The sequence below is a fragment of the Apis cerana genome, linkage group LG13 (assembly GCF_029169275.1).
Source record: "Apis cerana isolate GH-2021 linkage group LG13, AcerK_1.0, whole genome shotgun sequence".
NCBI lineage: Eukaryota > Metazoa > Arthropoda > Insecta > Hymenoptera > Apidae > Apis > Apis cerana.
The window spans coordinates 9,006,951-9,034,792 of record NC_083864.1 but is presented as its reverse complement, the minus strand read 5'-3'; the positions used below and the strand labels follow the sequence as shown (position 1 = coordinate 9,034,792).

The 27,842-nt window shown below is 32.3% G+C and overlaps 1 protein-coding gene across 12 annotated transcripts in view; it reads right to left on the bottom strand.

Moving 5' to 3' along the window:
• Positions 1–27,842, bottom strand: part of LOC108004003 (putative polypeptide N-acetylgalactosaminyltransferase 9) — a 326,811-nt gene that overhangs the window by 54,456 nt on the left and 244,513 nt on the right. For all 12 annotated transcript variants that reach the window (XM_062084087.1, XM_062084088.1, XM_017066613.3 and 9 more), the window contains 2 exons: positions 24,903–25,659; positions 22,754–22,952 (listed from right to left, as the gene is read on the bottom strand). In XM_062084087.1, the coding sequence (XP_061940071.1) occupies positions 22,754–22,952; positions 24,903–25,152 (449 nt within the window). In that variant the 5' untranslated portion in view covers positions 25,153–25,659. The remainder of the gene's footprint in view (positions 1–22,753; positions 22,953–24,902; positions 25,660–27,842) is intronic.

The window sequence follows — 27,842 nt, the reverse complement described above, 5'->3', positions numbered from 1 at the left end:
AAAACTTCCACGCAACTTATCACGTGGAAAAAGGATCACGAGCACGGAATTAATTCGCCATTTCGAAGAATTATTTTCAGATCTGGAATCGGAGGGGCAAGAGAGAGAAAGAGAGAGAGAGAGAGTAGAGAGAGAGAGAGAGAGAAAGAGAGAGAGAGAGAGTAGAATGGAACTTGAGAGACTGATCCACGTGAACTGGCTAATTAGCTAATTAAGAGTGCGAACAACAGTCAGGACGAATTCAGCCGGGAGACGAGGGCACGGTCCCGTCTTTCTTGGCGAGAACGCCGAGAGAAAGCAGTCGGAAATTGGAAAATTAAACTCGAACGAGGAAGCAGGAGGGGATGTTGCCATCGAAAGTTTGGCTGAGAACGATCGAACTGGGGAAATTGGATTTTATATTGGTAAAAATTGATTATATTTGCAGAGACTTTTTTTAAAAGTATTTTTTTTTGTTTATACAGCGAATGAGAAGTGTAGATGATTGGGGATATTTGTTGTAAATCATAATATCATACGATCGATCGTTGGTATTGTTCATTTTTCACGCTTGTAAATTTTTGTAAATTTATTTTTACAGATAAATAGACAAATTTCTGGGAAAAATAATTTTATCCCTGTGAAAACTATGCATTTGTTAAACAACGTAATACGTAACTCAACTTTTATCAACCATCTTTATTAACTTAATTTAAAAATGTTACATTTCTTGTACGGAACATGAATATTTGTATAACAACGATCTACTTTTATCACAAGTATTTCTTGTCATTTGAAAGTGAAACTAGAACCAAATACACATAGCATCATTCCACACAATTATCTCCTCTCATCTTAATTAATTCATCCCTGCAAATATTAAAATTCACTTCTATAAAAAGAACACTTACCTTCTAATATTTTATAACAAACTTCCTTTTCATTTCTTTACCTACAAAAAAAAAAGAAAGAAAGAAAAGAAGAAAGATTTTTCTCTAAAAAAGAAAAGAAAAAAAAAAAAACATTGCAACTCATCCTTGACCTCTCAAATGCAGACCCAGATCATACATCATAATCTCCATTCAACCAATCGTAAACTCGATCCGTGATTTTCATTTGGACGAGTGCTTCGAACGAAAATACGAAGCTGGCAAGCGATCGTGTACGTACAGCCTCGTACACAAAATATTTCCCAGCACATAACGGAAATTGTGCGGATGCACCGGAAACCGGACCAAAAGGATTTCAACCGCACAGGAGGTCGCATACGTCTCGGTAAATTGCCCTCGTTGAAATTTCTGGAGGGAGGGGCAATGGTGATACAGAGAGGTAAGAGAGATGAAAAGACGTTCTTCTCCCGATTGAGTTTTACGAGGCGTTCACGTCACGTGCAAGTAAAACGATAGGTACCTATGGTTACGGTCCGAGGAACTGCAAATGCCTCGTAAAAGCCAGCACGAGAGGAAGATTTTTTTTGGGAATGGGAGGGAGAGCGAAAACAAGCTTGCTTCCGTGAAAAAGAAGTTTTCCTGCTGCGCTTACTTTTTGCTCGCGTATTTATTTTTCACTGAAATTTAGAGATGTCGTGATGGATTTCATCAATGAAGCTCTTATTGTGCATTTAATAATCCTGCATTGGTAATAATTTTTATAACGAATTTTAATTTGCAAATAAATTGTGGATATATATTTTTCAAACAATTTATTTAGAGATAATAAAATGAATTTAACTTAATCGTGTCAGAAAGGCGACCTAACCTAAAAATCTTGTTTTTTGATGAAATTTTGTATATTCATAAAGCGATATGATGGGTTATATAAGTGGCAATTTATTTTTCAAAGAAGTTTCCTTCGATCAATGAAGAAATCGTCTTTATAAACACTAATCTAATAGCATTTCTAAACTGAGCACAATGGATCTGAGTTAACAATTAAGTGATTGCCAGAGAACAAGAAGATCTTCGAACGAGAAAAATGGCGTCCTCTAATTGCTCGTTACGAATGACAATTGATGAGGAAGCGATAGAGAGATGGAAGAAGAGAAATTCTGGAGAAAAGAGATTCGAGACTTGGGTGTAGAAACCAGATGAAAGATAAGATCTTGGGGAGCAAAGCCGGAGAAACATCATTGAAAGAATCTCGAGAAAGAATCTCTCGATTTTTGAGACGAGTGGAATACGAGTTTTCGAAGCGATCGCCGAGCGAAGAGAAGAGTATCGACTGGTTAACTTTCGGATATTTTATTTCGTTCTACTCGCACAGTTTCGAAGAACAAACTAACTATCTTGGAAACATACGCGAGTTCACATTTTTCTTTCTTTTTTTTTTTTTTGAACTGTTATTAAATATCGAGGAAAAAGTTGGACAGGTTTCTTGTCTGGTTTGATCGACTTTGCGAAATGCTGTACCATTAAGAGATGAAACGAGGACAAGTATCTGGAGGTTTTTCTTACGAAGAAAAGTTTGTGGAAATTGAAAAGAAATAGGTGGAAAAAGCTGAACTCGTGGTAAGTAAAGAAGATTATGTAAAGAGAGTGATGTACCTCTTCAAAAGCTTCGAATTACTCTTCGAATTACTTGATGAAATCGTTCTTATTCTACGTTTCTTGGTGTATTTGAAAGAATTGTAAATTATTATATATTGGAAATTTGAAAATATTGAGAGATCATTTGAGAAAAGAAACACTTGAATGTGAAATATATGAAATATAAGGAGACTTATAAGATTGCTTGACATACCTCAAAATTGTATATTTTTAATTACATACATCATTGATCTTTCAGATATCTAACACATTCAATATAAATTAATCGAATTCATTATTATTGACATTAATAATTTTCTATTTTCAATGATTTTAATGATAATAATTTTATTGTGAAAGTGTATTGGCAATTGATCGATTGAATTGAAATTTATTTTTAAATACTAAAAAAGTTGTAATTTAACTTTATTTTCACAAGAATATGATAATCTTATAGAAATAAATATGAGATTAATTAACTGGATTAAATATAATATTCCTCGTCTTGCCTATAAATTTCACTCTACAGTAAATTTCATTCAGCAATTCTTCAGCTTCATTCAATTACTATATAACGTGGACTCGAACTCGAGAAACTTTATTTGCTTTTACTAGGAGAGGGAATGAAGTATTCTATCTCAATTTACTCGTGAAATATAACTTTGTGAAATATCTTCAGCTTTTAACGTTAACTGAAAGCCACTTATATTCTTTCATACATCATATAAAATCTATTAAAAAAAGAATTATAGAAATTGTTACGTTGTTTTCACGTTTCGTTCGTCAAACAACATAAGACGATTGTGTACATGCAACGATGTAAATTAGACATAAAACCTTGAAAACACTGTAATAAAACTTGAAGATAAATGCAATACAAATTTCTATGATTTTTCTAAATTTGCATTGCAATAATCATTAACAATGTGTCTTTCACTGCTAATATAGACGTTATAACGTCTATATTTTCTTTTAATAATCTTCTATCACAATGAAATTAATTAAAAAATATATAATATGTCAATCGATTTTTAAATAATGTTATTATTATATTAATACAAATAATTATATAATATTATTTCTATTTTTTAAATCATAAAATTTATACAAAAAAAAACATTATAACGAGCATCTTTTCAAGTTTATAAAATCATTTTTATTTTATAATATTCTTTTGTAAAAAAATGTAGTCAATTTAAATGCAGACATACGAATCTTTGGATTACTCTTGCATCGATCCATGATAAATTTATAATGATCGATTATTGGAGTAAAATAATCCTTGAAAAATTGCTTGATGATTAATTTTAAACATAGAAATTATCGTAATTAGATGATTGATACGATCGAAAATAATGGATAGATCGTGAGATTGCCAAACAACTGGAACGTTAAACTATATTTACACTCTCAAAATTGAAAGTAGAAATTAAAATTTCACTGAATTTCACCGAACTAAGAATGTCCATTGTTTGATGAGAACCGGAAGAATTTTTTTCTTTCAATGGAAATATTCCATAAATTGATGTAAATCCATGATAAAGTATACGAAGTAAAAATTTTGCTAATAATTAATAGATATATTTTCAAAAAAAATTTTTAAAATAGCGAGAAACTGAGTGAAAAGGGAAAATTTCTTAGATAGAGGATAACAAATCCATTTGAATTTTGCTGAAACGTAAGAATTTTCACCAAATGAAAATTTCATTTTCCTTGCGTAAGCTCGTTTCTCATTTCTTCTCGAGATTTTAAATTAAGTGAAAAATTTAGAAACGAAGCATATATTGAAAACATGCTGGAATTCCACAACTCAATACACGATATTGATAGATTAATATTACACGAGATGTCGATAAAGAAATATCATATATAGTCATTATTATACTCAAAGAATCGTTCGATGCAATAAATGAAACAATATTAACATTTTTTTTTCAATTCATTATCAATCTCCTGTCTTCACGAATTTACATTTGAAACTACTAAGAAGTTTTTTAAATATAATTTAAATATAATTTAAAAAAATAAAATTTCACGAAAGACAAGGAAAGCAAAGAAAACAAAAATATTCAAAATTCAAAAGAATGATTTGTCTATACAAATAAGTTAATATATTTTTTTTAAATAAAAACTAATGGATTAAATCAATTAAAAGGTATAATATGATTTCAACAACTTCAAATTCAAAAAAACGAATTATGTTACTGAAACTATTCATCTTTTCTTTGAAAATAAATAAATTTTGAAATTACTTCATCTTCCACTCTGTATAACGAGTTTGTATAACTAAAAGCAACGATTATATTAGAACAAAAAAAAAGAGAATAGATGAATTCGTGTCTACTTAACGAAATGGGATATTTGTTTCGTGGAAGGAAAACAGACTTGTCGTCGGAGGCCATTTTTATGCGAAATTCCACGTGTCTGGCAATCTGTAACGTTCTTCCCGTCATTCTTCCTTCTCTCTTAACTTTATTCCCCTTGCAATAAGTTTCTCTGTCTCGTCAAATATTTCTTCCTTTTTTTCTTTTTTTTTACTATTTCTTTTCTTTAGACACCTTATATTTCTTATATTTCTATGACAAATGTTAATCAATTCTATTCTATTTCTATTTTTAATTTTATTCATTTTTTTCTATTGCGTTTTAAAAAGAAAGTGTTATATATAACCTTCGAATAGTTAATAAATATAGTTATCGGATTAAAGAATGTGTGAAAGAATTCTTCGAATTTTCCTTTGTATTCTCAACTATTGCACGGATTCCAACGATCCTTAAATTTTGGACTTCACTTCAAACAATCTCTATATCAATCTTATTTTCAAAAATCAACTTTTCAAAAAAATACACAATATGTTTCTCAACAATGCGTCAAGAATTTATGACAAAAAATACGAAGAGGATAAAAATCGCTCGCTTAAAGTATCTACAATAAGAAAGAAGGAAAAGGAAGAAAAGTCGCATTGATTGATCACGAAATTAAAAACCATCACGATCGTCAACGCTCGACCCTTCAACCGAATAATCCCGTACAACGTGGATTCTCGTGCTTGCATTATCACGAATTCCACGCTATTCTTCTTCCTTCCAACGGACAACGGCCTTACATCGACCTATCCTTCAAGACGCCTACCCCTCCTCCCCCTCTCCCTTCCTCCATCTGTTCTTTTTCCAATTTCCGCAAGCGCAAGTTGGTTTCGTCTCGTGCCCGTTCTCGCGGGTACGTAGATCGCTGGGAATACATAAGGCTATTTGCATGGGACCGTCCTTGGCAACGTAATTCCGCCGCTGTGCAATCCCCATTGTCTATCGTGCCGCCTTAATTGGATGTTTCGCAGTGTAAATTCACGGGATGGCCATAGATAATCCTAATTAGACGACGTTGGGTTAATTCCGCAAAAGACGGCACGAAGCGCCGAAAACTCGGTTGCACGGCTAAAATAAGATGAGTTTTCGACGAGAGACACGTTTTTTTTTTCTTTTTTTTTTTTTTTTTTTTAATCTGACGTGCTAATCGAGCACCTTTCGATGTCACACGATTGTGTTCGAATATGTATGAAATATGAGAAACGATTTTTATGCGATTTTAATATTTTAAATCGAAACAAAAGTGAAATCAAGCAAGGTGAAACTACTTTGATCTTTTTCGAACACAGTTACGAAATAATTTCCCTGTATTAACTACTTCCGATTTTCGTAACTTAACTTACCTTAACTTGTAACCTAACTTAACTTACGACGAACCGACGTGACTGGAAAATTGAGGTATCAAGTTAAGCTAATTAAAATTTTACGATTTTTAAAACTTTTGGGACATTGATTCGATTTTAAAATTGTAAAGTATAAGTTACTTTTTTATAATAACGTTATTGAATACTATTTTTGCTAAGATATTTATATGGAATTTTCATTTTTAAATCCTTCTCGACGTCTTCTTCGTCTCGTTTAAAGTATTCCTCTTCTTCTTCTTTTTTTCCACGCGAATATTAACACAAAAACACGCGCGAGCGTAACGAAATATCGATCCACAAATTACGGTGTTCCATATCGGGGGATTTAACGTCGCCTCCGTGTCGTTTCCACTTCCGCCACCGTGCAACTTCGAAATTTGTTCGGATCCGTGGCACGGGAACTTTTCTTCCGCGGGACCGGTGAAACTTTCACAATGTGTTATTTCGATTTACAGCGTTTTGACAGGCCTGTATATATTAAACGCGTAAAGTTCAATTTCAAACGGCGACATCGGGGAACCATGGCAATTTCCACGATACCTTCCTTTCTCATGGTGAAAAAGAATAACTCGGTCATTCGAAACTTTCTCCAATTCTCGTGAAAATAGTCTCATCTATTATCATACGAACGAAAATCTGTTTGCATTTTGTTCAAAGATCGAATGATGTTTTGACAAATTTTTACATGGACAATAATAGTTAATCTTTTCGAAGAAATATTAAGAAAATAGAGAAAGAGCTCAGAATCTTTTTTCGAATCGAACGAAAAATAATGGACAAAGTTATCTTTGAACTTTTACAATTACAGAAATAATATGTTAATATATTAAAATTATGGATATATCGAAAAGAAAAAAATGATTTACGAAAACGAAACATTCTTTTAACGTTTTGATTGCAAAAATTAAAAATTCAGTTTCGTTTGATCTTTGATTTTATTCATCGGGTTATCATCGGTTTTTCGTTTATCTGATAATCAACGCTTGCTTTACAGATAACAGGCGTACGGGAATAGAATTACAGGGGATCTTGCAAACTTAATTACCCAGGGTGATTCCATTAGCAAAGTCTTTGTGCAACGGTTTGGGATCCAAGAGATTAGATAAATAAATAAGTTAACAGCACACGCTCGACATGAGGATAATGATCGAAAATCAAGAGTTCATGTTGCTGTGGATGAATTAAGCTGTTGGAATGATGATAGCTGAGATTTCGTTTATTTAATTACCGTTTGGAACGTGATGGAAGTGAAACTCTGTAATCGTGCGTGGTAATTGCAAGGTGATGGTTGACGTTTAATTAAGTATTGCTCGGGAATGTGGTTTAATATGTTGCTGGTGTACGTGAAGGTGAAAAATTTTTTTAAAAATAAATGAGACAAATTAAAGAGAAATATTATTCGAAATTTTCTTTTTCGAGATTAAAGATAATTAAAAATTTAGAAAGATTTAAAAATTTTTGATCTTTCAATTTGAGAAATGAAAAGAATCTTAGCTTTATTTATTTCAATTACAATTTCATTATATATCTATTTTTCTTTATGAATTTCTAAAATTATTTTAAAATTTCTCAATTTTCTAAAAAAATTCACACACAGGAGAAAACAATACTGTCGCGTAAAAGACATTCCCATACAATCTTTTCTGGGATGGTGAAAGGGAGGATAATATTTTACTCCATCGAGTGGCTCAATTTCGTCCGCCACAAATCTTCCTTCGAAACTTTCAAGTGTTCGATCATTACGATACCAACTATCCTCGTCAATACTCCCCTTCCTATCGACCTTCGACTGACAGGATTCCCGATTTCCCTGTCTCGTGAGGATTCTCATCCCGATGTAAATCGTGAAAGAATCCTCGAAATTGGTAAAAATCTTATCGAGGATGAAAGAAAGAGAGAATGGAGAAGATTCAAAAAATTTTACATCAATTACATCAATCAAGAGAGAGATTTTTTTTAAATAATTTTATATTTTCTTTTCTTTTTCTCGTCTCATCAGTTTACATAAAAAAAGAAAAAAGAAAATTGTGTAGAAAGAGAGAATAAATTTTAAAAATTCTTCCCTTCAAAACGCGAAAGATATTTTATGTATGTCACCATCAGCTTCCATTATGGATTCTTCCATAAAGCAATTTTCTTTCAAAGTGACTCGACGAACCCGATAGTTAACCGGTTGTCATTCCCGTATCCCTTTGTAAAGGGATGTTCTGGCCCATACACAGAACCTTACTTAGCGGTCCAGACCTAAGATTCTGACGTCGATCATCGTTAAGGTGATAAGAAGCTTTCACTTAACTTAATCCGTGCTGGTAACGGGGGATTAAGGTGAACTGGTTCGTTAAAGGCGAATAATGCCGCCCTATTGAAGGGGATTTAGGATGGACCGGATGCATTATGCATCCAGAAGTTGTTGGAAAGAGTGCATCCACCTTGTGACTTGGATCGAAAGCATTAAACCTTGAATAAATTTCACATTGGTCTGAATATTGCTTCACGATCTACTTGCCGATTCTTTTTATTCGAGAAATATGTATTTTGAGGTTAGGTTTCTTCTTGTATTTTCAAGAATTTTTCAAAAGTCATAGAAAATAATGAATAATAAACGTGTATTAATTTATTAGATTCGTTAAAAAATTTTAATCAATTGACAAATGTTTAAAAGTTTTGTAAAATTTTGTAAGTTTTGTTTTGTAAGATATTGTCGTTCATTGCAAGAAATTAAGGACATTGATAAAAAAAAAAATTAAAAGTTGGTAAGGAAACACAAATTGAAAATTAGAATTAATTTTCAATGAATTATATATAATAGAGATTTTAGAAACAATACATGAATAGTAATAGTATCATTTTCCAGAAAAAAATAAATTATGTAATAAAAATAGCGAATAATTTAATAATTTCTAATATTTTAAAAGAAATAAATGATACTATTAATACCGTTTGATATTACCATTATACTAAACTGATGAAACAAACCTAACCACATAATTTCCATCGTTAGTAACGATGAACTATGTTAATTTTGCAATAGCCTTGAAGCATAATTATGGGATAATTATAAAATACAAGGGCGTATTTCAACTTCTCCACGATAACTTGCTAACTTGTGATTAATTTCGTGTTCCTAGTTTATAATCGTGAAAGTTGCCTGAAACTTAATTAAAATAATTTCAATATCATCATAAACGAATATACTTACAGAATGTAGAAAAAATTCCACGCCGCTTCCAATACCAATTAAGCATCCAATTGTAACAAATTAAATCCTCTATGTCTCTTAAATCTCTATTAATCTCAAATTAAAAGAAAAAAGAGAGGAGAAAAGGAATAAGAGAAAAAATATTTTTCTAAAAATTGGCGCGAAAAGAAATTGTTCGAGATTATTTCCGACATTAAAATTATCGAAGGTTAATCCTATGCTAGAATTATTCGAAAAACGTTTTGAAAAATCGCGTTTCTTTTCCACGGTTTCCGACGCCCGTGGAGAGATAAATCAAAAGTAACAAGCAAACAATTCCCACGTGAAAAGAGGGAAGTTATGCAAAGGTAACGAGGGGGATCCGGGCACAAGTTAGCGTGGCGACGTAATTCAAGCAGATGTAAAAAGTGACTCTGACCAGATCGACTCCCCCTGAAACTACGTAAAGTGGAAATGGACTGTGTGAGAGAGGTCAGCAAACGAGACTCGTTCGTAACTGCGAGTTCTCCAAGTCTTTCTGAATAATTACCGCATACTTTTGCTTCTTCCTCCCGGCTCGATAAATTAAGGCTTCGCGAGTGATTTAAAGCGAATATATCACATCAATCCACGAAGAAACGAAAGCTTGAAATTTACCTCGTACGAATATCCATTGAAATTTAAATAAATCTCAGATCGTTCTATTTGTTTTCTTGTAATGATTTTTGTCAATTTTTAGGAAATTTATATAGCAACATTTATGGGATATAATTTTCACACAATTTCATACACACTCTTCTCTAATTATCTGCTTAAAGATTCTCTATAATAGGTATATTTTTATTAAATCAAATTTTATATTTCGTTCCGTGTTCATTTTAAAAATTATCCAGTTTCAAGTATCGAAGTATTTTAGAACAACGAATAATACCAATAAATCGATCTGACGAATCGATTCTCATATGATTTTCCACCCCCAAAATACATGGAATACAATTTTCCGCGTATTAAGCAAAGAGATTGCACACACGGTTGCATTGCGGAGATTGGTAAATTTTAAGCAAAGATTGGTTGCAACGATAAAACAAAAATCTAATCGAGAACGTAGTTTCAAAGCGTTCACCCTGAAAAGCGGGTTCAACGGGGATTCCATTTTGATTCCGCGCCGAATCAAACGCGAGTTATTTTTCAAACAGGATTGCATCGGGGGTACCAGTTTGCGGTTTATATTTATGCGTTTACATGAAATCGGCTGTAAGTCTGCTCAATTTTGTGCATGGTAAACCCGGAGCGAACGAGTAACAGGAAATACAAAAGCAGCTTACACGAGCTTAAAGTGATTGAACTGCAACATACGAGAAATAAACGGGGAAGGATTTCTGCGCAGTGGATAAGCCCGGCATTGATCAGACAAGGCTAGCGTTCGAGTTCTTCCCTCCCCTCTATCTCGTTTTTTTAGCAGTCAAATATTAATTTATAATAAAATGATTACCTGATAAACTTCTTTTTCTTCTTGTATAAAGAGCGTAGATAATAAATATTAAATTTTTCAAAAATTATAATTAATATTATCGGCGGTCCAATAAGAATAAACCAATTTTCAGAAAAAAAAATAATGATATGATGATATGAACATAATAAATGCAAACAAATAGACGATAAAGTAAACGATCCAATGAAGATTATAAAAATTTAACTTTTGCAAATTTTATTTTAATTTGCATTATTTGTTTCGTGCGAAGATTATTCATAAAGATGAATCAATATCGTGAATTTTTCATAAACGAAGGAAATTTCAGGGAGAATTTCTAAAAAAAAAAATATTGCTCAATATAATTTATAAAACTATAACGGTCGTGAAAAAAAAAAGGAAAACGATGAACACGACGAAAACTCCAATTCTCGGTAAAATCAGTCTTATAAATCTAACCAGATGCGATGGAACAATCGTGTCAGAGTGAGGCAAATGAACCATGCTGAACAGATTACACATTCCACGTGCAGCGGGACATACGCTAAACAACCGAGTCGAAACAACGAGAATGTAGTTAATTTTTTTCTCTCTCTCTGTCTCTCTCTTTCTCTTTTGTTTTTAACGAGTGCCAATTTTTCAAGTTGAAAATTTCGACCGCACAATTTCCAGAAACGGCACTCCATTTTTACCAGTTTTACTATCTAGTCTAACTAGAGACTAATTTTCCTCATTTTTTTTGTACGTGGTGAGATGATTACGACGAATTCGCGAGAGAAGATCCATTTTGCGATTTAGATTTAAACACGATATCATTGCATCATTGTTCTACATCAGAAAGAAAAGTATGAAAGTAGTAATAAGGGATGATACAATACCAGATCTCAAGCTGTAAAAATTTTCTATATAAAGTATCAAGATTCGGTCCGCAAAATATCATATCCAAGTCAGCGAAAAGAATCTTATATAAAATCGATAACTCGAGAACTGTTTTCATTTCTGTGATAAACTTTCCTATCCTTCTCCACCTCCGGAAATCTAATTTCCGCCGATGGAATTCTGTCTACTATTCATTTAAATAGAAACATCAATGGAATGAATTATTCTCAATTACTCTTTCATTCTTCTTCAAGAGAAAATTGCAAACATCCGTTTAACGGTGGTGATATTTTAAATTCAAGTTACTTTGATGTTTATACCTATATTATAATATTTTCGCCTTAATTCCTGTTCAACTTAATACCTTTAAATGTTTAAAAATGAATTTATTTACTGATTAATATTATATCTTATATTAGCATAAATTATAATATTGTTATCGTTATAACACAAATTTAACTCATTTAATTTAATCGAATATTTAAATAAATTTGATGTTAAATCACTAATCCAATTTTTGTATCTAACAATAAGATGAAAAATATTATTTTTTTTAAATGTAATAAGAATGAAAATTATCTTTGAAATTGGAAAATTTTAATTTGTTATAACATATTTATATATCACAAGAAAATATTGTGCAATAAATAATATCGACTTCTTTAAGAAATAGTATACAATTAAAAATTCTTTTACAAAAGAAATTTTAATAAAGATATTTAGATTCAATTTTTACAGAATCTCTGAATTCTTCTAAAATGAAGTACAATGAAACTTTACAAAAAAAAAAAAAGAAAATTTCTTAAAACATTAACAATTATTCCATTTATTCAAATTTTACGCATTAAGATAAATTTTTACTTTCCAAATTGTCGAAAATTCAATCCTTTTTTAATAAACAAAAATTTCTTGTCAATCACTCTACATTTCCAGATCGGAAACGAGATGGTCATCGATGCCCATAACAGACTTTACTCTGGTTTTTAAGCTAGTTCCGATCGACGATTCGATAAAAGCTACGCAAACACAGGTGAAATCCAAAGCTCGTTCGCTGCTTTCACTCCACTTGCAAACCATTAATCCAGAATCGGGTTATAACTATCAGCAGTAACACATTTAATTCGCATGGAATAAGTTTGTTAACTTGTAACAAGCGCAACTACAATATATTTACATCGAGCACGATATATCTCTAATTATTGTTGATAAATCTTCGTGGAAATGCTTACGTTAGTCGAAAACTTTTACTAAAGTAATTCGAGGCGCGTAAATTATTTTACAAATTCAACTCATTAATTTATCTTCCAAATTAGTCAAAAGTTGCAAGCTCAAACAAAATAAATTTTACTTTATACAGTCAGAAATATGGCCGACTATCGGTTTTCTAACTTTCGGTACACTTTTCGAGGATATCTTTCGACTTCCGGAACGCAGTGGCCATTTGCACTTTTGCAAATATCCAAACGGGAAGGAATTAAGAACCCAGGGGGAAGTCGATTGAAACTAGAATGGGACATGGAATGGATTTCTATGGTGAATACAATGAGACACATACACATATATATATGGCGATCGTTATGCATTCACGGTGAGATTTGGCCGCCATGCCAACTTATTTGAAAGTTATTTCTTCCGGGCATGAAGTGTACAAAAGCCTCTAACTGTCTCTTGGATTGATGAATTTCTAATTATTATTCGTTGATATGGAGAGAGCAAACAGAATCTAAAATAAAATAAGGGATAATAAGAAAACTGAAGTGAAGATTGGATCAGTGGAATGCTTTCTTAAATTCCTTCTTAAATATGTTATAATGTATATTTTTATATTTTTCTCAAATATTTCCAAACAAACTTTTTTTTATATTCTTTCCATTCTTCCATTCCTAGCTCTGCAAATTTTCTTCAATTACTCAAAATCCAATAATCAAGATTTTTCAAAAATCCACATATATCGATCTCAAAAAAGTGGACACACGATTGACGTGTATTAAGATATATCATTCAGCAGAACTGACGAGACATCTATCGTTCAACATTGAAATTACGCTCGTCATCTCATGGAGTGAAAATTCGAGCATCGTCGAAACGTACAATGTGTTCAAACTCTATATTCGGCTTTTGCTGTGTTTGAGTTCGTCGGGGTGTGTGTCTTGATTGAAAACTGAGAGAGTCGAAATTGCTCCTCGCAAATAATTCCGCGGCGTAAATCGCCTGCACGTTTCGAAGCTTGCTTTATTTAGAGCCATCTTGTTTGGATTTTCATGACCGTTCAAAGAGATTTCATCTTCGCCGTGTTTGCTCGTTTCGAATATTTCTCGCATTCCGAAGATAATAATTTCTCGTTTAATTTCTGATTGTGGTTCAAATAATCGTATCGTAAAAAAATTCGTTTCAATCAAATCTCAAAAAATTTCGATTCTGAAGATTCGAATTGAAATAAAGATATAAAGAAAAATCGCTCTTTAATTTTACTATTAAATCCAATTCCAATTTTACAATATTTAAAGAAAAAAGTTCTCAAAGTTCAAAATATCGTGTACGTAAAAATTTATTCCTTTCAATTCAAAGCCACAGTAAATCATATTCTCACCGATTATATCAACGAATCTTTATAATCCTGTGAAATCAATTCTTCATCCTATTCTCAACAATCATCAATTCAATTTTTACAAGCATCATGTAACAAACTTTTGCGATGGAATTTCACTTTCTTCGATCGACTTTCATTAAGGAAATTCGAGCTGGAGAAAGCAAATCCATCGCGGTGATAGCGATGTTATTAAATGACAGTCAACGGAACGAGTTCTAGATCTATCGTTTTGCATGCGAGAGCGATTCCCTCAGACTTATTTCTCCCTTCTCGTGACCGATTCTCATCGAGGGCATGCACCTTTCGACCTACTACGAGTCAAATTTGCTTTTCTATTTCCCCGAGTAACTCATTACCTCGCCTACATATACATTTCCCCCCTTTCCCTTCGAAACTGCCGCTAAAGGCATGCCTTTTCAAAGTGGATTAACTCGCGTGTGATGATCGAGCGATGCCTCAAAGTATCGAATCTGAGACAGGTATTTCAATCAAAATGACGATGGGGATTGAAAATAGCCAATCCTCGGTTTTATCGATGCCGTTTATTGAGAGAAGGGATGGGTGAAGGGAGAAACGAGTTAAATGGGATTGTCGGAGATAAAGGAGAATCGAATTAAAAAGGATTATGGTTTTATTAAGAGTTTTATAAGAATTGTTAAAGATGAAACGATTGCGAGGCAATTTTTTTTTTCCTACTTTACGATTAGGATAAGTACGAAGTTAAATAATGGTTATAATGCGATGGAAATAGGTGATAAATACTTGTTGAGTGGAGTTTCAGTTATCTACAGGAAGTTCGTTAGGTTCGTTTAATCTTTATGCAGGTTGGAAGTTAATAATATTAACGTATATCAAACATTTTTCGAAGTTTTAATATCATTGCTATATTCTATATATAATTATTAAAGTTTTATAATAATTATTATAGATACTTCATTAAAAATTCTTCGAATTTCAAAACAAATTCTACTTCTTACTTCTTCGAAAGAATGAAAAGAATAAAAACAAAAAGGGAAAAAAAGACAATTTGTCAGTGACATTCACTTTTAATTTTTAACTTTGCTTCAACATACTTTCGAGTATGGCCTAGAGAAAGTCAAAGAAAATTAAAAAAAAAAAAAAAGAAAGGAGGAGAAGAATTCAATCTCCCAATCTTCAATATTAAATAGAAATAAAATCCATCCACTTCTCCATTTTGAACATATCAGGAAAGAGAGAGAGCTTACTTATCCCCTCGCGAAACCCTCTTAAATAACATACTCAATTATTTATTCCTGCCTTTTCTCGGTTCCACCAGTAGTCCTCCTTTTTTTCGTTCCAGGAAAACGAGCAACCTGGCCGCACCCGTAATTCAGTCCAGACGAGACGAAGGCCGGTGGATAGGTGGAAAACACGTGTAATGAAAAAGTATGCGACGTGGGTGGCCGATTTCCACGAAACGTCGAGACGCCGATATTTTTCAATTACCAAACCTTCGTGCCACATTTTATTTAATTTGCGTACGATCGTGCTTTCGAATGGAAAACAAGGCGAGGACTTTGATCCAACACATAAACGCACAAACACAGATCGGTGACATACATTCATCGTGCAACTTTGAAATATTTTATTGTTTTCTCGCGTATATTGTAACAGAGGATCGAATATTTTTCGAATTTTTTATTTTTTTATTTTTTATTTCTTTTTTTTTTTTATTATTTTTATAAATGGTTAGATGAGTGGAATAACAGAGATTTAATATTGAAAAGAGATAAAGGAGAAGTGTAACCCCGAGATCGGTTGGAAATTCGTTTTTCCACTTTTGGTTGGAGAGTTTACATTGTTTAGAATGGAATATAAAATATAACCGTGGATGGTGTTTCAATGGAGTGGAAACGTTGTTTGATTGTTTCGAGGGGCAGATGTTTTGAAATATCGATGTTTGAAAAATTTAAATGAAATCATTCGAGAAGGAACGTTTGACAATCGCTTCTAATAATTCACGACAAATAGAACATGAAATGAAACACGATCTTCGCGTAACAAAGAACGAGAATTACAACACGAATGGTAAAAACCAATGGAGAAACTCGAGTCGTGTTCATAACTTCTCGTTAACCGAGCCAACTATATATTTCTTCTTCTTTTATCTTGTAGGTATCGTTGCCAATTTTCTTCCTCCTTTCTTTTGTAACATTCGTGGTTAAGAAGATAGAGAGAAAGAGAGAGAAAAATAGTTAATAGGATGGACAATTCAGAGAGAGGTAAATTTAGGCGAAGAAGATTGCTTTTGTACTTGTGAGAATGGTGAGCTTGAGTTTGATTATGGTGCAAAGGTGGTGAATGTGGGATTATTGTGGCTATGTGAATGGTTAGAAGATTGAAAGAGCTTTGATCTCTCTAGAGGAAAATTGAGAAAAAATTTAGATTGAAAGAAGAAGAATTGAAAGATTGAATGTAAAATAGACGTTTGTTTAAGATAAGATTAAAATTTTTAGGATTAAGATTTTTTGCAGAAATGCTATTTATTGGAAAATTACTTTATTAAAAAATAAAAAAAAATTGAACAAGAAAGAATATCTATATTTAAAATATCAACTTTTTTAAATAAATATAACTTCTATCTAATGCACAAAACAGATTTTCTTTATCACTATTCAAAGAAAGAAGATAATCTTGTAAAAGCTCTTGAACTTTCTTGGCTTATCTCCTATCAGTTATGATCGAATTAATTCAAAAGTTCCCGAGAAAACTGTTGATTAAATTAAGCACGGGTTCGTGTCAATTATTTCACTGTACTTTCACTGTAATTTCAATTAAAACCTTGACTATCCTCTATTTTCTATTGTAACCGAATAATAAAACGTAAATGTTAATCTCTTAAAAAAAAAAAGAATATATCTTAATTTTTCCTAAAATAAAACCATATTTTTATTAACATAATCATCGATACTAAAATCGATTGTAATAAAATTTTTATTGTAAAATATTTCAACATTTTTTTATTGCAATAATAAAATTTCACATTTTTTTCTAACATTTTTAAAACATATTAAATTATTTATATATTATAAATTTAATCTAATATAGAGCACAATCTAATTTTTCTACAATATTTAATCCGCTTCTAATAAATAATGTATTTGTTAAGTTAAAAATTGATGCATTTTTCGATGATTATGTTAATAAAAAAAGAAAAATTGTTCTTCATTTGGAAAATAATATTTGCATTAATCTACCGATATATCAATCGATATATCAATTATATTTCTTTATCTTTCGTAGTAACATAACCTCAATTTCTCGACTCACCCTCGTGACGATTTATTCGGCTTTTTTTCTTCGCCAGAAAATTCCATGTTTCTCTCTGACCGGAGCACAATATTCCCACTTCACAACCACTGTTCACTTGGCAATGTAATTGAAAATTAAAAAAGGAAAGAAAAAAAGACAGGGGGAGGAAAAAAAATAGAGGAAGTCGAGCGCGACAAGAAGATGGAACGACCGTTACGGAAATTCGCAATTTTCCAGACGAACTCACGTCTGTTCTACACCGCGTCGAAACGTATACTGAATTTCAAAACAGACGCGACCGTGAAACGAGATTGTATAGATGTCATGTAATTAACTAAGATACATCGTTTCGTAGTTTTACCGCTTTGTGTTTGTTTTTCATTTTGGTATGGCGATGAATTTCTGCGATTCTTTTCCGAGAAAACAGTTTCGTAGAAATGTTGTTGACATTTGTGCGTACGACGTTTGTAATGGAAATTTTGAAACGGAAGTTTTATTCTCTGTCGCAGTGATTCTTCGATTTATCGTAACGATTGCATGATCGAATTTTTTTATCGTAACGTCAAAATTTATTAAATTTTTAACATTTTAATTTTAAATCGAAATCATTATTGGAATTATGTTTTTAACTAAAAATTTATTACTTCGTACTCGATAAAAATATTTTCTTCAAGTATTTTTTTTTCTTTCTCGATTAAATAAAAAGTTCGAATTTAGATTTAGATTTGGCAAATAGGGATGAAAAATTGCTCGTATCGATTTTACACATTTTGTCGCAGTACATTTCGTTTATACTTTTCACTTCATTTTATTTACGAAGAAGTTACATAATTGAATTAGAGAATTCCTTGAGGAGGAATAATTAAACACAATGACGAGCCGGGAATCATCTTTGAATCGTGAAATCAATTAAACGAGATCTGCTATAAATAAACTTTCTCTTCTTCCATTTAATGAATATGTTGGAAATCAGGTGATTGAATATTCACGAATCACAGAACCGTGAAAACGGGATCTTTTGAGGTAAATTTACTCATTAATAGAGGTCGAATATATTTCATGGAAAAGTAACTGTAAAGAAGTGCCTTTTTGGATGTTTATTTAAGAATTTGTAAGAAATTATTATACCAAGCGTTTCGTACTTTCGTACTTTCGAAAATTGTTTCTTTTATATTTTAAATTTTCAATTAAACAAAAAATTACAAACATTAAAATGTTTCCCTTACAAAAATTAGCCATTACAAAAATTTGATTTCCTAAATTTATAAACTTCCAAACATCCACATATTTATTCATCGCAATTTCTGAAATCTTTGAATTCAAATTCTCAAATTTTCAAAAATATTTCAAATTCAATCCAACAACAATCATCTTGCATCTCTACCAACAAACATTCTCCAATCATTCCATTTACCATCCTTCCCAAAAAAAGGGTTCTCTCCATCGTTCTCCAAAACTCCATTCGAATAAAATCGTCCTCCAAATCCCGGCCCCTAATCGACCCAAAATCATTAGCGCGATCCTCGATCAGTCCCATTTAACGTGGACAAGGGGTGGTAAATCAGGGCCACCTGTTCGCAAGGCCACCCTGCGCACGCCATTCAACCCTCTTTAAACCGCGTTTAGCATAGTTTGAAGCCCGCGTTGAAGCCAATGGACGTTCACGAACTTTGGCCAGCTGTCCCGATAATGTCGGTTAATATCATATAAATTATAATTAATATTCATGGGGTTAATTCGCCGCCGCCGCCGCGCACGAGACTTTTACCCGGGAATTTACGATCGCCGGTGAACATATTTCGGCCGCAGTGGGGTCCGCAGGTTCCTGATCGCTGTTTGGATAAAAGGCTGGGCAGTCCTGCTTTGCAAAATAAATCGTGTCAGGGGGTGGAGATTTATCGCGGAATTATGAAGAACGATCCTCGACGACGTTGGCGCGGATCCACCTCGACGGCGATAAATCGCATCGCGGTTTTTGATGTTTCGTCGAACCTGTATCTCGATATAGGGCGTTCCATCGTTGGCCTGTTCGTTGCACGGATCCCACGTGCCGAGCCAGGAGCCGCTTCCTGTTTATCGATCGACGCCTCGATATCCGCCGAGATAAACGAGAAACACACTTTTGTGGTGTTGGCTTGATTTTTTTTTTCTTTTTGGAGTATGATGGATATGGAATATTTATTTATTAATTTTTTCGAAGAATGGAGATAAGAATATTTTTTGAGCAATTGTGATTAGGTTTGGGAATTTTTTAAATAATGATATACGAATGTTTAAGAATGTTTTTGATGATTCTTCTTGCAAGGAGGAACTGTAATTATGATTGTGGAATATTCATAATCCATGTTTTGTATCGATTATATTTTTTAAAATATAAAAAGTAGTTTGGGAAAGATACTAATAATAAGAGGAATTGTATATTTTTTGTTATCGTGTCATATCATATGTATTAATAAGTTACAATTTTATCGTTCTTAAATTGTTCCATGAAAGAAATAAAATATTTCGCGTGTATAAAAATTTATTATCAAATATTCTATTCGTAATTTTCAAGAGAATAATTCATCAGATACTTTTTCGTAAAACATACTGATATTAACTTTTGACGATCAGTATTTCGTATTGTAATATTCATATTTGTATTATGCTTTTATCATTTTTAATTTTCATTTATAAGAAAGATTGCATGTTTCATAGATATGAATGAAATGAAAAATTCAAATATATTTTACAATTCTTTAGGAAGTGAATCGTACGCTTTTTTAGTTGTAACGTAATACCGAGAAAAATTAGCTTTTGAAATGGAATCGTTTTCTGTGTAATAATATCGGTAGCTATAATATTTCTCGTAATATAATTCTTTTCTATCGTTTGTAAAATTTAATTCTTGAAAATGATCACATATTTCATTTTTATACAGATTAAAATATATTTCATAACTTTTAATTCTCTAAAGTGGATTCTATTTTCAACTTTAATCGTAACGTAATATATTACGTAATTAAAGTGTATTTAAATTACGTAAGTATATTATCTTGAAAATTTTTAATGTAGACTTCTCCATTAATATATTTAAAATTTTACTTTATCTCCGCGCCACTGTAAAATTATCTATATTTAAAAAAATTAATTGATTAATTAGTTAATCTTATCTCTTCTTTCGTTCTTTTTTTTCAAAAATAGATAATTAATCGATACCCTTTTAAAGTTCTTATAAAATTTCATTAAAGATAAAATAAATTTTAATCGCTTAACTAGATTTAAAATGCACGAAAACATCCACTTTCGATATTTTTAATAGATTCTCAAATCAATTTCCAAATCATATAATTGTATTATATTTTCATTTCGATCTTACTCCACATGATATAATTCATATTCAACACATTTTCCACGTTCCAATGACGACCAATGAATTACAATAATTTAGAAATTAAAATAATGTCCCGATTAATACTCGAAACGTAATCTTCCTCTCTCTTTTACTCCTTTCAAACAAGTACAACATCGAAACGAGAATAAGACACGACACGAACACGTAGTATATTTTCCTTTTATCACGTTATCCGACCCCGGGAAAACCTTCGAGGCTCCTTTTCGTATTTCATTCGGACCGTGCACATTCCCTCTGTGGATGAGGGAGAACTTTGTACGACAATGAAATACGACTATTTGCTGTATCTTTGTGCCAAATGTACGGAAGGATAATTTGATTAAACAATAACAAAGGAACGAGTTCAATCTCGCAATATTCGTCCGTGGTAAATTATGTGTTTTTCGACGTCTACGAATTTCTGTACCCTTTGGGAAACCGAGGGTAATTTTAAGGCTCATTGAATTATTAAAGAAACGAGGATGAGAGCAAGAAACAAGAGAGTATCACGTTCGTACGTGCAAAATTCAATAATTAATTCTATCTAACTGATTATTTCTTTTTGACAGTTTCAAAAGTAATATTATTCCTTCCAATTAGAATCGAACAAAAAACCAATGTTTTTGTTTAATTTATCTAGTAAAATTTTAATTAAATAGTATAATTAAATAATACAAACAAATAATACACGGTAATAATACACGAAATAATACAATTTTTATATATTCATAAAAATATTGATATTCATGATGTATAAATATTATATATTCATATAGACATTTTTAAAATATTGATTCTAAAACAAATGTAAAAATTGATGTACAAAAATGACTGTTATTTATTAAGTTATAAGCAATTGAAGTTTGCGTTGAATGAAATGAGACGAAGATAGAGTGACACGCGCGCCACACCGCGGCGAAGTGATGAAGATAAAGCTGTCTCATTCTATCCTTGTCTCGCTTCATCTAAAATGCGAATTTAAATCGCTCGTAATTTAGTAAATAAACCTTAAACGAAACTTTTGTGTTCGAACTTTTGTTTTGATCTCTCAGAAAGATCTTACAGATATTCAACGAATATAATACACACACACATATATATACTAGACGTAAAAATAATAAATTGAAAATTACAAGATTCTACTAAGAAGTGCAAACAATGATCCTTCTGTATCGATAATTTAATATTTGCAATCGAATTATTTCATTGTTCCAATAAATTAGATGCGATTAATTATCATTTCAATCTGTGTTATACATATATATGAATAATACAAAAATAGGTGCAAAAGATATTGTGACTTGATTTCCTTATAAATAAATAAATTAATTAATAAAAATTATTAAAAATTTTCCAAGTCTATTAACACATAATACAACTAATTGAAATAAAATATTATTACTCAGATATATTTTGATAGTACATCGCAAAGTTTATATACCATTAGAGAATATGGTTATAGTTGAAGTGTTGTATTATAGGTCATGAAATTTACAGAATAATTTCTTTTTTATGACGTATTCAACTCTGAACGATATAAACGCGAATTAAACCACTTTTAAAAGGACTTTATGAAATATTAATAAATTCATAAAATCAAGTTTTTTATACTTAAATTTTATGTATTTAAATTTTTCATATTTTTTTGTTATTTTATTCGATAAATTCGTAGTATTAAATTTAAAAAAAGAACATAAACGTAAAGAAAATGTAAAAATTATTGGGAAAAGAATTATGCAGAAAATTTTAACTTACCATGGATCACGAGGGTCGGGCAGTGTTCTATGAACAGAAATCAGATCGCTAACGTACTGATTGAACGCGTTGTTTAGCCATCCATCGTCGACAAGTTTTTTAGTTTCGGCAGTCAAATTCGTTGGCAGAATCACTGGCCTTCCCATCTCGCCAGGTGCGCTTGCATCTGGTTCACGGGGAGCAACAAGCACACCAGCACCTAAAAAAAAAAAAAAAAGAAAGTATAATATACAATACAAAAAAAATTGTCAGCAAAAATAACTTTATTCTTTATTTTTCTTTATTTATTTTTTTTTAAAAAAACAATGATTCTTGTAAAGATATAATATACTAAATAATTAGTATTAGAAATTTGAAAATTATTTCATTAAAAAGAAATGATTTTATTATTATTGTTGTTTAATAACTAAAGTCTTTAAATGTATGAAATCGCATTGAAGAATCACAGTCAAGGATAACTTCTCTTGACTGATAAAAGGGCATCAATCTTTAATACCATAAATCTTAAGCTCTTGAAATGCTAAACTTATATATCTTCACCAACTTCAACTGATATATCTCCCAAGTTTAAACTCATAAAAGAGTTACATGAACATCCCAGTGATTCATAACATTCAATAATGAAGTTCTACTTAGTTCTATCTTAAGAGAACTTGTTAATAATACACGCATAATATTATAGAAAATTTCTTACTTTATATTTAATGAACTCTCTAACAAATGTCACGTAAAATTTAATCCTCGATAACTTCCGCTTTCTAACTTTAAACTTTAAAAAAAAGAAAGAACTTTCATCTATCTACCATAAAATTCATAAAAAAAAAATTTCTTTAAGATCTCACAAACATCTTCTTTCTTTAAGATTCTTCAAACATTGTTATCCTTCAAACTGATACTGATCTACATATACTCAAAATTATTTTCCTTTTTCAAAAAAAATCGCAGTGCCTCTCTACTCATTTCACTTATTCTCCATCCGCTAACAGAATGATCCCAAATCCAATTTCTTTATCGGGAGCAATAAAGACACACGGCAAACGAACGAAATACAAACGAGGGCGGAATGGATTGCAGAAACGACGGCGGAAAACGGAACACGACGCGAATTGAATTTTCACAATGTATCCATCCACCCTGTCTCCTTTTCTAAGAGCTTTCCAGAACAAATTCGACTTTTATTTTTCGCGCATCATATTGGCATAGGTAAGATGGCGAAGAGAGAAAGAGAGAGAGGGTGAGGTGGAGGCGAGAGAGGTTTCCACGGCATCTTGGCTTCGTCTAGGAAATAATTTTATCCCGGTCGAGCGAGGTGGGCCCCGGTGCGCGCGATGCGGCAATAAAGAGCACGACAAATTGCTTTAGAGCTGCGAACTTTGCCGCGGTGAAACTACCCTCGTGTATCAACCACCCCGCCCTCCACTTCGACTCTCTTTCGAAATTCCGGTTGCAATCTTTTGTACATCGGACGTTCTTTGTTCCTGTGGAACGATGCAGAGAGAAAGAGAGAGAAAGAGAGTTGGAAAGACGCTGCTCTTTTTCCCCTCGATTTATGATTTTAACTATAAATTAACGATGAGAAGGGTATTTGTAAAAAATGTAAGATATCTTTGAAGAATGAAGTTTGGAAGAGAAGTAGATATGCAAAAATGTTAAATTGAAGCTTATTTTTGGAGGTTATGGCGACGTTTACACATGATGTATATCCTTGTATATCCAAGAAATACAAAATATATACAAAATATCTGGTCATAAAATGTTCCCTCATTTCAGTTCCCTTATAATTTAACTATAGAATTTCATAACGCTACAAATCCCAAATCTTAATACAGCCAAGAAACATAACGTAATCTCCATATCCCTGCCCCTGGTTATTTCTTCATATAACTTTCGAAACTCCTTCTTGCTCCTTTCCCAAATCCTAACCTATTATATTATACAATTTTCATCTTACCCATTGTGGCTTACTTTCACGATTAATCATTGAAATTATTCATCAAATCTGAACAAACCCCTGAAATTCCCCAAACTCCTACCATAAAAATTTCTCATTCCCTCCACACCAATTTCTCCTCTCCCCTTTCCCCTTCTCCGTCACAAAGCAAAATTCCCAAAAGGAGACCGCCCTTTGCATAAACAAACGATTAATTACCTTGCTCGGGTCCAGCTTGAATCACCTTTGGCTTCGGTTGCGCGTTAAACGGCGTCTCTTTTCTGAGAGGCGCGGCTGCGGGCACGAAACCGTTGGCCATTTGGGGCGCCGCGACGCCTGACGGCGCCAACCCTTGAACAGCCGCGTTGGCACGGTCCTCCGTGTACAAGAGGAAGCACACGGTCGCCCAAACCGCGGTGGCCAGGATGGCCACCTTCAACCACAGGGATCTCCTCCTGGGGAAACCCATCCTTCACTCTGGATCTCGCCCTATGCGAATCCACTATGCAATCCGCCACCTGGTATCCCCTTCGTTGTTCGAGCACGGTTCGATTTAACGATCGATTCTTAACCCCGGCTCGAGAGGCCGCGTTACCTCAGCAACATCCTTCCTTCTATTTGCTTCTCTCCGTTGATTTCTGATTGGGCGTGGTGATATGGGACGTGGTGATGGAGAGGGGGAGGAGAGGCGGTTGGACCAAGGTTGATTCAATTGGTGTCGTCGACCGGTGTGGTGCAAGGTTTATGGACAGGTCTCTGGTTAGGATAGAGTGGGTTGAACAGTCTGGCCGATCACGCTTGATCGACGCCTGATATGCCTTGGCCGCGATTCGATCATCGTTGAGTCTTCATTGCGTTTCGATATGCTTCGTTTGATTGGTCGATTGATGTTTGGCGATGTTTATCGGGCAGAGATATGAATTGATATGTACGGGTGTTGAGGCGGGGTTCCTCGGGTATCACCGCATCGTTTCACCTGAAGAATAAAATAATTTTATGATGAAACTTTTACTTTTTACAATTATTCGATGAAAATCTCTAGCGTTTTTTAATTTATTGTTAACGTGCTATTGTATTCGATTCAACCATAGCTGATAGTTGTAATAATGTGACGAATGATTGAAAGTTGAATTATTTATTAAATAATTTTATAAATAAATTTTATAAATGAATTATTTTTGCGTAAAAATTTAATAAAGGAAGATTTGAAGTACGGAAATGATACGACGAATTGAATATTTTTCCGCGAGCAGTGGAATAAGAACATATTGAATCAGACAGAAGACAGTAATAGGATAGAAGACATATCTGACAAGAAAAATACTTTAACTTTAAAAATTGGAATACATGATTCGCAAGGAGCAATATTTTGTTCTACAGAAATTCTTTAATTTCCTTTTCTTTATGAGTTATATATCTAGTAATATATCTTTTAGATAATTATAATAATCTTTCGTTGTTCTATTTTCATTGTAACGTGAAAAATTTTAACGAGACATTCGATCACTCAATTGTTCGTATTCTCTTTTGGAAAATGAAAATAGTAATTAATAAATTTTAGATAAATCTTAAAAAAAGTTTCTTTAGCTATTTTTATAATTATTGTAATTGTAATATCATTTAACAACAGCAAAAATATTATTTATTTACAGAAATACAAATTTTCTTAAACATCAATCGAAAGAAATCAATAAAATCATCTTTTATTGCAATTGATTTTTTCGTTTCTCTTTAAAAAATAAAAATTTCTATTTAATTTAAATAACTAATCAAATCAAACATTCACAATTCCAAAAACAATCGTTAATTAATATTAAACTTAAAAATTTTGGTTCTGATTCTAATTTCATCATCCACGAGTAACTTCAACAATGATTCGTTGTTAATATAACAACTTTCTCACGGAGGTTGATAAAGTGTCCTCGAAACAAGGTTTACGCAGTGGAGCACGATAAGAAGTACAAACTCGATTAATCAGTCGTCTCACGTCGCAACTTTTATTAATCCGGTTAAAATCTGGCTGATGAAGAAACTTGCTCCAACTTATTTAAACTGGTATTTTAATTAACGCAAAAAAATCAGCGAGTTTGTCGCTCTCGTACCTTGCCACCAAAGATTAGAAGGAGTTAATGGAAGGAACGTCTTTGACATCGAAGGGATGAATTTAGGCGAGGGTGGTGAGACCAAGACACGCCACGAAATATTTACTGAAGACATATTTGCTGTGCGACGGAACAACGTGTGAAGAGAGGATACACCTATAAATTAACTTACTCGAAGTAATTGAATAATACATCACCTGCCGGGATTCCATTAACCGAAAGTAAATCATCCGAAGGAATTTTCGTTTCCGGTTTCGTTAAACTTTTGACCGTATTTCCGAAAGGGCACACGAAAGTGTATCGATCAGTTAACGAAGTTAATTAATCAACGAGAGTCACGAGACAAATGGTGTCTAAACAATTTTAGAAAAGAATTTTCACATTACGTTCCATCTAACTTCTAACTTTAACTTTAACTTCTATTATTTACAAGAGAAGAAAAATGTATTTAAAAAGAATTAGATGATAATTTATATTTGCTCGAATATTTATCTCACGTTTTGTTCGTTTCATTTGACCATTATTTTATATTATAATGATTCGATAATAAATTATTCAATATATACATACAATTACTTTTTATCTCGAATTTACAACGCTTAAATATTCCATATTTAAATGTTTTCTAATTCAAGTTTTTATGCATTATTCATTATTTAATTACTTTCTATTACGGAATATCATTAATTGATATTATTCGTTTTCCTTGCTTCTCGATTCAATTTTGAAGCATTCAATCACCGATTTTAATCCAATCATCGATTACTATTATTATCGTCAATTAACTATTTTTAGTCTTTTCATTTCGGCGATTCTGTTATTCAACCATCCTCTAAATCAACGATCAACTCAGTCCGTTTCTAACTCGATCGTTCAATATTTAATCGTTCTCCAGCGCAATCGTTCGTCACCCAATTATTCTCCAACGCAATTAGCAAGCAACAACGAAATTATCATCCAATTTTCTCGGTAACTTAATTCCTTCCGCAAATAGTTATCATTACCCACGTTTTGCCACAAATGAGTAAAACAAAGCTCGAACTCTCGTTAATGGTGT